Genomic DNA, 13,011 nt, shown 5'->3' on the forward strand with positions numbered 1-13,011 from the left:
CAAAACTTTCACGTTATTGCTATGGAATTTAAAAAATGAAGCAGAAAGCTGCATAAATATGGGTTCATAGATACTCAATAAGAAAAGATAACAAGTGATATTAATAACAAAGTGGGGGTATAAAGAGGTAAAGCTTTGCATTCCATTGAAATATAGTCATTATATATTGTCATAACTTTAAGATGTTTTATGAAGTCTTTATTTCTCAAGATGATTACAAAAAAACCTGTAGATGGTATGCAGAAGCAAATGAGAAAGAAATTGAATCATGTCACTACAAAATCAATGAAGAAAAATAAAGCAGTAAGAGAAAAAAATGATAAATAACACATCTACAAGAAACACAGAAGACAATTACAAATAATAATAGTAACTTCATTAACTACAGTAATTACTTCAAATACAAAAAGTTAAATACCTTAAAGAAAATGCATAAAATGATTTAATGGATTAAGAACACAGAAGATCCAGCAATGTACTCTCTACAAGAGTCACTTTAGCTCTAAGGACTCAAATAAGTTGAAAGTAGCAGTATAAAGAAAATATATTTTATGCAAAGAGTAGCTACAATTGGAGGGGCATGGTCATAATTATATTAAACAAAATATATTTTAAGTTAAAAATTTTAAAAAGAGACAGATTGTTATTATGTAACGGTGAGATGGATTAACTTGCAAGAAATCCATAACAATAATTTAGAAATCATATATATAATTTGAAAAATCTGCAAAAATATACCATTGGGATTTTGATAAAAATTACATTAAATTTTTATATTACTATAAATAACACTGATATCTTTCTTATTTTTTTTTTTTTGGAGATAGAGTTTCTGTCTCCCAGGCTGGAGGACAATGGCACGATCTCGCGATTGGCTCACTTCAACCTCCGCCTCCCAGGTTCAACTGATTCTCATCTTTCAAATATGTAAAACAAATATTGACAGAAATCAAGCAAGAAATATATAGCAACACAACAATTGCGGACTTCAAGACTCCACTTTCAATAATGACTAGAATAGTCAGATGTAATATCAGTAAGAAAGCCAAACCTGAACATTATAGACCTGACAAGCATTTACAGAACTCTGCGATCGAAAGCAGCAAAATATGCAATATTCTCAATCACACATGGTACATTCTGTTAGGATACATGTCTTATTAAATTTAAGAAAACTGAAGTCATGCAATGTAAATGAAACTAGAAATCAAAAGCAAGAAAATGTTTCAGATACGTAAATAAGAGGAAATTAAGCAAAATCTTACATATAGTCTTGCTCAAGTGTCAGGTGATTTAATATTGTTAAGATGTCAGGGCCGGCGCGTGACTCATGCCTGTAATCCCAGGACTTTGGGAGGCCAAAGTGTGTGGATCACTTGAGATCAGAAGTTTGAGACTAGCCTGGCCAACATGGCAAAACCCTATCTCTACTAAAAATACAAAAGTTAGCTATACATGTTGGTGCATGACTGTAATCCCAGCTACTCTGGTGGCTGAGACTGGAGAATTGCTTGAACATGGGAAGCAGAGCTTGCAGTGAGCACAGCTCACACCTCTGCCCTTCAGCCTGAGTGACTCACTAAAACTCCATCTCCAAAGGAAAAAAAAAAGTTGTCAGTATTACCCATGATGATATAAAAATGTAATGTAATTTTCATCTAAATCCCAATGGTATTTTTTTTGCAGAATTTTTGTGTATAATTCTAAAAGTTGTTTAGGAACTGTGACTAGGCAAACATCCTTTAAAAAGGACAAAGAGTTATTACATTTTCTGATTTAAAATCATGATACAAAGCTACAAAAATAAAAACAATATGGTATTACCACAAAAACGGATACATAGATGATGAAACAGAATAGACATCCTGGAAATAAACCCTCGCATACGTGATAAAATAATCTTCCATATGCTTTTCATGACCATGCAATAGAAAAATAAGAATCTCTTTAACAAAGAATTTTCAAAATTGAATGTTTACAGAGCAAAAATAAAGTTGGATGCTTCTTTTGTATTATATATAAAAAGAAAAGTTGTTTTTTAATGGATTTAATGCTTAAACATAAAAACTAATAAAATTCTTAGAAGTAAACATAGGGGAAAAGTGTATGACATAAGTCTTAAAACTTTGCTTAAGTATGACATCAAATTCATAAGAAACAAGGAAAAGAACAAAAAAGAAAGGAACTACATTAACCTTCAAGTATTCTACACATCAAAGAAAACATTTAGTGGCATACAAATGTCACCTAATAAGTGGGTGAAACCTGGGCATGCTGGCTCATGCCTATAATTCTAGAAATTTAGGAGGCCAAGGCAGAATGATCATTTCAGGCCAAAAGTTTGAGACTAGCCATGAAAATATATCAAGACCCTGTCTTGTATAGGGTAATATATGTGCATACATACATACATATAACAAAAAAGTGTAAAAATATTTTCTAATCACATATTTGGTAGGTGTTAATTTCCGAAAGATATAAACTCCTAAAATTCAACAACAACAAAATGTTAATAACTTGATTTAGAATGGTAAATGTTTGAAATGACCTTTCTCCAAAGAAGACATAGAAATAACTAGGTATTTAAAAGGATACTCGTCCGAGGGCAGGACTATGGGAGGCTGCCCTGTACGGAAAAGAAGAAGAAATGGCAGTAAAGAGGGCAACCATCATTCCACCCAGCCCAAAAGGAATAAGAGAAACCCTATCTTTCAGGATTCTCAAGACACAGTTTTCATGGAGTGATAATGAAAGGAGCAGCAGCCGCCTTAATATCCCAGAGAGAGCAGGTGGACCAGAAGGCAACTTAAACCACATTGTTACTGAACCCAATGCAAACTTTCCCCAGTTCTTGCATGAGGGGTATGTACCATGCCAAGGTCTTTACTCCCATATCAACCAGACCTTGAAGGAGGCTCACTTCAACAGCCTGCAGCAGTGAGGGCAAGTTCCAACATGATGAATTAGGACTTCCTTATTCCAACCTAAACTGTGTTTATAAAAGTAATTGCATACACACCAAAAAAAAGTCTATTGGTTTTTAAGTCTACATTTTAAGTAACAAGTTAATGGGCAGTTGTTTAATTGGGGTTTTACTTCACTGCTGTACTTTTAAAGGGGCTGTGAATAAATGTTTATGAAATTAAAAAAATAAAATAAAAAAATAAAAGGATACTCGACATCACTCTTCTAGAAAAATGCAAAACAAAGTCACAATAATCTATGGCCTCAAGCCGATATTTAAAATAATATGACAGCTCTTCAAAAAATTTAAAATGAGATTATTATATAATACAGCAAACCCCCTTCTGGCTATGTACTTAAAATATACAACGCAGATCTGGAAGAGATATTTGCACAACCAAATTTATTGCAATATTATTAACACAAGCCAAAAGGCAGAAACAATCCAGATGTCCCTTGACCAATGAACAGATTAATAACAAGTGGCACATACACAAAGTCGAATATTATTCAGTCTTTAAAAAGACACATTATATGATAATTCTGGAGAAGATCATGTTAATTGAAATAAGCCAGGAACAAAGTGACAGTCTATGATTCCATTCATAATCAGGTATCTTAAGTAGACAAACTCACAGGAAAAAAAAGTTAGAATGGTGCTTGTCAAGGACTGAAGAGATGGTAAAATGGGCAGTTGTTTTATTTTTTATTTTTATTTTTTATTTTTTTATTATACTTTAAGTTTTAGGGTACATGTACACATTGTGCAGGTTAGTTACATATGTATACATGTGCCATGCTGGTGCGCTGAACCCACTAACTCGTCATCTAGCATTAGGTATATCTCCCGATGCTATCCCTCCCCCCTCCCCCCACCCCACAACAGTCCCCAGAGTGTGATATTCCCCTTCCTGTGTCCATGGGATCTCATTGTTCAATTCCCACCTATGAGTGAGAATATGTGGTGTTTGGTTTTTTGTTCTTGCAATAGTTTACTGAGAATGATGATTTCCAATTTCATCCATGTCCCTACAAATGACATGAACTCATCGTTTTTTATGGCTGCATAGTATTCCATGGTGTATATGTGCCACATTTTCTTAATCCAGTCTATCATTGTTGGACATTTGGGTTGGTTCCAAGTCTTTGCTATTGTGAATAATGCCACAATAAACATACGCATGTGTCTTTATAGCAGCATGATTTATAGTCCTTTGGGTATATACCCAGTAATGGGATGGCTGAGTCAAATGGTATTTCTAGTTCTTGATCCCTGAGGAATCGCCACACTGACTTCCACAATGGTTGAACTAGTTTACAGTCCCACCAACAGTGTAAAAGTGTTCCTATTTCTCCACATCCTCTCCAGCACCTGTTGTTTCCTGACTTTTTAATGATTGCCATTCCAACTGGTGTGAGATGGTATCTCATTGTGGTTTTGATTTGCATTTCTCTGATGGCCAGTGATGATGAGCATTTTTTCATGTGTTTTTTGGCTGCATAGATGTCTTCTTTTGAGAAGTGTCTGTTCATGTCCTTCGCCCACTTTTTGATGGGGTTGTTTGTTTTTTTCTTGTAAATTTGTTTGAGTTCATTGTAGATTCTGGATATTAGCCCTTTGTCAGATGAATAGGTTGCGAAAATTTTCTCCCATTTTGTAGGTTGCCTGTTCACTCTGATGGTAGTTTCCTTTGCTGTGCAGAAGCTCTTTAGTTTAATTAGATCCCATTTGTCAATTTTGGCTTTTGTTGCCATTGCTTTTGGTGTTTTAGACATGAAGTCCTTGCCCATGCTTATGTCCTGAATGGTAATGCCTAGATTTTCTTCTAGGGTTTTTATGGTTTCAGGTCTAACGTTTAAGTCTTTAATCCATCTTGAATTGATTTTTGTATAAGGTGTAAGGAAGGGATCCAGTTTCAGCTTTCTACATATGGCTAGCCAGTTTTCCCAGTGCCATTTATTAAATAGGGAATCCCTTCCCCATTGCTTGTTTTTCTCAGATTTGTCAAAGATCAGATTGTTGTAGATATGCGGCATTATTTCTGAGGGCTCTGTTCTGTTCCATTGATCTATATCTCTGTTTTGGTACCAGTACCATGCTGTTTTGGTTACTGTAGCCTTGTAGTATAGTTTGAAGTCAGGTAGTGTGATGCCTCCAGCTTTGTTCTTTTGGCTTAGGATTGACTTGGTGATGCGGGCTCTTTTTTGGTTCCATATGAACTTTAAACTAGTTTTTCCAATTCTGTGAAGAAAGTCATTGGTAGCTTGATGGGGATGGCATTGAATCTGTAAATTACCTTGGGCAGTATGGCCATTTTCACGATATTGATTCTTCCTACCCATGAGCATGGAATGTTCTTCCATTTGTTTGTATCCTCTTTTATTTCCTTGAGCAGTGGTTTGTAGTTCTCCTTGTAGAGGTCCTTCACATCCCTTGTAAGTTGGATTCTTAGGTATTTTATTCTCTTTGAAGCAATTGTGAATGGGAGTTCACTCATGATTTGGCTCTCTGTTTGTCTGTTGTTGGTGTATAAGAATGCTTGTGATTTTTGTACATTGATTTTGTATGCTGAGACTTTGCTGAAGTTGCTTATCAGCTTAAGGAGATTTTGGGCTGAGACAATGGGGTTTTCTAGATATATAATCATGCTATCTGCAAACAGGGACAATTTGACTTCTTCTTTTCCTAATTGAATACCCTTTATTTCCTTCTCCTGCCTAATTGCCCTGGCCAGAACTTCCAACACTATGTTGAATAGGAGTGGTGAGAGAGGGCATCCCTGTCTTGTGCCAGTTTTCAAAGGGAATGCTTCCAGTTTTTGCCGATTCAGTATGATATTGGCTGTGGGTTTGTCATAGATAGCTTTTATTATTTTGAAATACGTCCCATCAATACCTAATTTATTGAGAGTATTTAGCATGAAGCGTTGTTGAATTTTGTCAAAGGCTTTTTCTGCATCTATTGAGATAATCATGTGGTTTTTATATTTGGCTCTGTTTATATGCTGGATTACATTTATTGATTTGCATATATTGAACCAGCCTTGCATCCCAAGGATGAAGCCCACTTGATCATGGTGGATAAGCTTTTTGATGTGCTTCTGGATTCGTTTTGCCAGTATTTTATTGAGGATTTTTGCATCAATGTTCATCAAGGATATTGGTCTAAAATTCTCTTTTTTTGTTGTGTCTCTGCCCGGCTTTGGTATCAGAATGATGCTGGCCTCATAAAATAAGTTAGGGAGGATTCCCTCTTTTTCTATTGATTGGAATAGTTTCAGAAGGAATGGTACCAGTTCCTCCTTGTACCTCTGGTAGATTTCGGCTGTGAATCCATCTGGTCCTGGACTCTTTTTGGTTGGTAAGCTATTGATTATTGCCACAATTTCAGCTCCTGTTATTGGTCTATTCAGAGATTCAACTTCTTCCTGGTTTAGTCTTGAGAGAGTGTATGTGTCGAGGAATTTATCCATTTCTTCTAGATTTTCTAGTTTATTTGCCTAGAGGTGTTTGTAGTATTCTCTGATGGTAGTTTGTATTTCTGTGGGATCGGTGCTGACATCCTCTTTATCCTTTTTTATTGCGTCTATTTGATTCTTCTCTCTTTTTTTCTTTATTAGTCTTGCTAGCGGTCTATCAATTTTGTTGATCCTTTCAAAAAACCAGCTCCTGGATTCGTTAATTTTTTGAAGGGTTTTTTGTGTCTCTATTTCCTTCAGTTCTGCTCTGATTTTAGTTATTTCTTGCCTTCTGCTAGCTTTTAAAGGTGTTTGCTCTTGCTTTTCTAGTTCTTTTAATTGTGATGTTAGGGTGTCAATTTTGGATCTTTCCTGCTTTCTCTTGTGGGCATTTAGTGTTATAAATTTCCCTCTACACACTGCTTTGAATGTGTCCCAGAGATTCTGGTATGTTGTGTCTTTGTTCTCATTGGTTTCAAAGAACATCTCTATTTCTGCCTTCATTTCGTTATGTACCCAGTAGTCATTCAGGAACAGGTTGTTCAGTTTCCATGTAGTTGAGTGGTTTTGAGTGAGATTCTTAATCCTGAGTTCTAGTTTGATTGCACCGTGGTCTGAGAGATAGTTTGTTATAATTTCTGTTCTTTTGCATTTGCTGAGGAGAGCTTTACTTCCAACTATGTGGTTAATTTTGGAATAGGTGTGGTGTGGTACTGAAAAAAATGTATATTCTGTTGATTTGGAGTGGAGACTTCTGTAGATGTCTATTAGGTCTGCTTGGTGCAGAGCTGAGTTCAATTCCTTGGTATCCTTTTTGACTCTCTGTCTCATTGATCTGTCTAATGTTGACAGTGGGGTGTTAATGTGTGGGAGTCTAAGTCTCCTTGTAGGTCACTCAGGACTTGCTTTATGAATCTTGGTGCTCCTGTATTGGGTGCATATATATTTAGGATAGTTAGCTCTTCTTGTTGAATTGATCCCTTTACCATTATGTAATGGCATTCTTTGTCTCTTTGGCTATTTGTTGGTTTAAAGTCTGTTTTATCAGAGACGAGGATTGCAACCCCTGCCTTTTTTGTTTTCCATTTGCTTGGTAGATCTTCCTCCATCCTTTTATTTTGAGCCTATGTGTGTCTCTGCACGTGAGATGGGTTTCCTGAATACAGCACACTGATGGGTCTTGACTCTTTATCCAGTTTGCCAGTCTGGGTCTTTTAATTGGAGCATTTAGTCCATTTACATTTAAAGTTAATATTGTTATGTGTGAATTTGATCCTGTCATTATGATGTTAGCTGGTTATTTTGCTCGTTAGTTGATGCAGTTTCTTCCTAGTCTCAATGGTCTTTACATTTTGGCATGATTTTGCAGCGGCTGGTACCAGTTATTCCTTTCCATGTTTAGTGCTTCCTTCAGGAGCTCTTGTAAGGCAGGCCTGGTGGTGACAAAATCTCTCAGCATTTGCTTGTCTGTGAAGTATTTTATTTCTCCTTCACTTATGAAGCTTAGTTTGGCTGAATATGAAATTCTGGGTTGAAAATTCTTTTCTTTAAGAATGTTGAATATTGGCCCCCACTCTCTTCTGGCTTGTAGGGTTTCTGCTGAGAGATCCGCTGTTAGTCTGATGGGCTTCCCTTTGAGGGTAACCCGACCTTTCTCTCTGGCTGCCCTTAACATTTTTTCCTTCATTTCAACTTTGGTGAATCTGACAATTATGTGTCTTGGAGTTGCTCTTCTCGAGGAGTATCTTTGTGGCATTCTCTGTATTTCCTGAATCTGAACGTTGGCCTGCCTTGCTAGATTGGGGAAGTTCTCCCGGATAATATCCTGCAGAGTGTTTTCCAACTTAGTTCCATTCTCCCCATCACTTTCAGGTACACCAATCAGACGTAGATTTGGTCTTTTCAAATAGTCCCATATTTCTTGGAGGCTTTGCTCGTTTCTTTGTATTCTTTTTTCTCTAAACTTTCCTTCTCACTTCATTTCATTCATTTCATCTTCCATTGCTGATACACTTTCTTCCAGTTGATCACATCGGCTCCTGAGTCTTCTGCATTCTTCACGTAGTTCTCGAGCCTTGGTTTTCAGCTCCTTTAAGCACTTCTCTGTATTGGTTATTCTAGTTATACATTCTTCTAAATTTTTTTCAAAGTTTTCAACTTCTTTGCCTTCGGTTTGAATGTCCTCCCATAGCTCAGAGTAATTTGACCGTCTGAAGCCTTCTTCTCTCAGCTCGTCAAAGTCATTCTCCATCCATCTTTGTTCATTTGCTGGTGAGGAGCTGCGTTCCTTTGGAGGAGGAGAGGCGCTCTGATTTTTAGAGTTTCCAGTTTTTCTGTTCTGTTTTTTTCCCATCTTTGTGGTTTTATCTACTTTTGGTCTTTGATGATGGTGATGTACAGATGGGTTTTTGGTGTGCATGTCCTTTCTGTTTGTTAGTTTTCCTTCTAACAGACAGGACTCTCAGCTGCAGGTCTGCTGGAGTACCCTGCAGTGTGAGTTGTCTGTGTGCCCCTGTTGGAGGGTGCCTCCCAGTTAGGCTGCTCGGGGGTCAGGGGTCAGGGACCCACTTGAGGAGGCAGTCTGCCAGTTCTCAGATCTCCAGCTGCGTACTGGGAGAACCACTGCTCTCTTCAAAGCTGTCAGACAGGGACATTTAAGTCTGCAGAGGTTACTGCTGTCTTTTTGTTTGTCTTTGCCCTGCCCCCAGAGGTGGAGCCTACAGAGGCAGGCAGGCCTCCTTGAGCTGTGGTGGGCTCCACCCAGTTCGAGCTTCCCAGCTGCTTTGTTTACCTAAGAAAGCCTGGGCAATGGCAGGCGCCCCTCCCCGAGCCTCGCTGCCGCCTTGCAGTTTGATCTCAGACTGCTGTGCTAGCAATCAGCGAGACTCCGTGGGGTAGGACCCTCCGAACCAGGTCGGGGATATAATCTCGTGGTGCACCGTTTTTTAAGCCCGTCGGAAAAGCGCAGTATTTGGGTGGGAGTGACCCGATTTTCCCGATTTTCCAGGTGCTGTCCGTCACCCCTTTCTTTGATTAGGAAAGGGAACTCCCTGACCCCTTTTGCTTCCCGAGTGAGGCAATGACTCGCCCTGCTTCGCCTCATGCACGGTGCGCTCCCACTGACCTGCGCCCACTGTCTGGCACTCCCTAGTGAGAAGAACCCGGTACCTCAGATGGAAATGCAGAAATCACCCATCTTCTGCGTCGCTCAGGCTGGGAGCTGTAGACCGGAGCTGTTCCTATTCAGCCATCTTGGCTCCTCCCTCTTGCTTAACTGTTAAAGGGGTAATGTTCTATCTAAAACTTGGAGTCAGCAGATATAAAAGTTTTAACTCTTAAGTGGAGATAGGGATGCTATGTAGCAAGATTGCTGACCTGCAGGCATGGCTTAACACTTGCCTTGCACTGCCTTAAATTGTGACAATAATTTGGTATTATATTGCCACAGAGTCAGTTTTGTCAGTCTTATGATCTCTATTTTAACATTAGTGCTGATGATTTGTTGTACCTAAAGAGCAAACAGAGGTACAACAGCAAACAGGTGTGTAACAAGGCCTGTCTGTCTCCTCCTGTTCTGTGTGGGAGATGCTGATGGGAGAAGAAAAGACACACACACAATACCTTTAAGGGTAAACAACTGTTTATCCCATGTAAATGGCATTGCAGATATCTATATCTATATCTATATGTATATCTATCTATATCTATGTATGTATGTATGTATCTATCTCTCTATATCTATATCTATGTATATGTACTCACCAGACTATACACCATTCATGGCCAGATGGGGAAGCAACAGCCTAGGCTCCAGAGTTGGCTACTACACCCACCAGACTATGGAGGATTCACTTTTCAGCTTCAAGATCACGGCTGGAAGCTCAGGGACTTCCCACCTTCCAGGATAGAAACTCCTCCAGTTCTCCCTCTTGGCAATTGAATGGTCCGGGGGAACTGACCTTAGTGAAAATTGGGTATCTAAATTAGTGGAATTTGAACCTTTGACTGTGCATGAAGTGCTGCAGGGGATTTCAGTCAGCAAAGGAGATGCCAGGGGGATCTCTTAGCATAGATGGTGCTTGCTTACTGCTTATAAGTTAATGTGTTGAGATAGAAATCAATTGCTACAAGATAAATGTAAGCTGGAAAAAGAAAACACTACTCTGACTTCCAGACTGGCCCTGGCTCAATTTCAGGCCTATGTCTTGACTGATCAGGCTCAAAGCTAACAGATTATTGATGAAAAAAACAGCTGTGCAAGTGGTGTGGTCAGGGTAAAACTGAAGAACGAGTCAGCTGGGGCTTGGAGTGGGTAAAAACCCAGTTCCTATCTGAAGAATGGGAAATTAGCCTTTACAAATTTCAAGAACCTGCACAAACTATAAAATTGCTTTGCATCCCATGGAACGCAAGGAAAAAGTCCATTTTACCAAAGGCTATCGTTAAAATACTAGAATTTGCAACCCCTACCACTGAAAAGGAGGCCCAGAAATTTATTGGCTTGTTTGAATTCTGGAGACATCTTCCCAATTTGGGTAACATCTCACAACCTCTGTATGCAGTCACTAGAAAATATAATGACTTTCACTGGAGGTAGAAAGAGAACACAGCCTTTGAGCAAGCTAAGAAAGCAGTGCATCTGGCCCTGGATGGCCCATATGGGATGGGCCAGTAGAATTGCAAACAACTGTCCTGGATTAACATGCTAATTGGAGCCTTTGGCAGAAACAAGATGGGAAGAGGGGAATCTTGGGGTTTCAAACCCGGAAGCTGCCAGAGGCTGGCGAAGCTTATAATCCTTTTGAGAAGCGACTTGTTAGCTTGCTATCGGGCTTTGCTGGAAATGGAGACTCTCTGCTTCAACCATGATGTCTTCATAAGGCCTGAAATTCCTATTATGACTTGGGTCATGAGGTCCACCAAAACCCATCGAATAGGGCATGCTCAAGAAAGTAGCATCACATAATGGAATGGTATGTACAAGATAGGGCAAAGCCAGGACCAAAGGGGGTATCGTTTTTAAAAAATTTGCCAACTCAGAAAGCCACCGAACAAGTCCTGCAGGCAGGGAAAGATACCTGCCTCATCAAAAGCATCAGAAACATGCTTGGTTTACTGATGGATCTGCCAAATACATTGGTGGGACCCGATGTGGGGAGGCCGTGGCTTATAATCCTGTTAAAAACATAAGTATTTCTGATGAAGGAAGGGATGGGAGCAGCCAGCTGGCTGAGCTAGTAGCCATCTTCCCAGCTATTCAGAAGAAGGCCAGAGGGATTTGACACTTGTATACCAACTCTTGGTCAGTAGCAAATGGTCTTACTACCTAGATGCCTCAATGGCAATGAGGCAAATGGTTAATTGGGAATAAAGAGGTTTGGGGAAAGAATACAGGGAAGATATCTGAATCCCTGTGCACCCTACCATTAACACTGTTATGTTGATGCTCATGCATCTCTGCTTTCTCTTGGCAGACTAATTAATCAGCAGGCAGGTCAACAGGCCAAAATTTCCACCATAACTGCAAACTCAAATGTGGATGAATGGATTACAACACGTCCAAGCATTGGAATGAGAGGCATTATAGTGTATGGTGGTGTAATTGATAGTGATTACCAGGGAGAGTTAAAAATCTTTTAACACAATACCACCGAAAATTCTTTTGCCATAAAGCCGCAGATGCAGATTGCTCAGCTACTGGTAGTACCCTGTCACCAATTAACCCCCGAGGAAATTTCTGCCCCAATAGGAACATCATATAGAACTGGAGGATTTGGGTCCACCAAAGTGGGCAGCTTAAATCCTGGGGCCACAGTATGGGGGCAGAAAATGAGGGGAGTAGTAAAATTTTAAAAACAATGTTATGTTCCCCTCTGTTTTTGTTATTAAAAGGAATAGCCTATCGAATGATGGTCAGCACCTGCTTCTTTGTGTCTGAGGCCAAGAATGCATTTAGCAACTGGGTAGCCACCGCTGCAAAAGAAGTCAACTGCAGTTAGTGCTGCCTATTCATCGAATTGCCACAGGCTGCAGGGAACGGGCTCCCTTAAAAAATTGTCTCTGCCAACATTTCCAAGTGGTTACATCACTACCAAGGGGGTCAGGAGAATAGCACCTGTAATCCCACCTGGACTTCTTTTAACCAAATCAAAGAGTCTATTTTTGCCCAAGTCTGACAAAAGGAGAAATCCACTTTTGCAATGCATCAAAGGCCTTTGTATTCTACCCAATATACCTGGAAAGACATATACAGGGAACCTACCATACCGGTAGCTGAACTCCATATGGCACCGCACCCCCCTTTGTCTGGAGGCCTTAAATGGCTCTTTTAATGTTACTCTGGGGTTTCTCCCACCAGACAATTGTCAACACATACTCCAAATCAACAGCACTGTCCCCAATGAAACACAACCTCTTTCCTAAATCTAGATGCTTCCAAACATCACTGGTTACAAATGCTCCAGAATCCCTGATGGGGTGTACCCTATGACAGTGTTCTCCTCTGCCACTGGTACAATTCTGCTTCAGCAAAAAATTTAAATATTAAGCTTACGTGTAGAAAAAGCTCTTAATGGTAGTAGCACTGGAC

At 39.4% G+C, this 13,011-nt stretch overlaps 1 protein-coding gene across 1 annotated transcript; it reads left to right on the top strand.

Moving 5' to 3' along the window:
- The first annotated feature begins 2,459 nt into the window (after positions 1-2,459).
- On the top strand, positions 2,460-4,973 carry LOC117977768 (protein VCF2-like). The gene has a single exon (XM_063601258.1). It carries the CDS (start codon positions 2,614-2,616, stop codon positions 2,743-2,745), a length of 132 nt encoding a protein of 43 aa, XP_063457328.1. The 5' UTR covers positions 2,460-2,613; the 3' UTR covers positions 2,746-4,973.
- The last annotated feature ends 8,038 nt before the right edge of the window (positions 4,974-13,011 follow it).

The sequence above is a fragment of the Pan paniscus genome, chromosome 22 (assembly GCF_029289425.2).
Source record: "Pan paniscus chromosome 22, NHGRI_mPanPan1-v2.0_pri, whole genome shotgun sequence".
Taxonomy (NCBI): domain Eukaryota; kingdom Metazoa; phylum Chordata; class Mammalia; order Primates; family Hominidae; genus Pan; species Pan paniscus.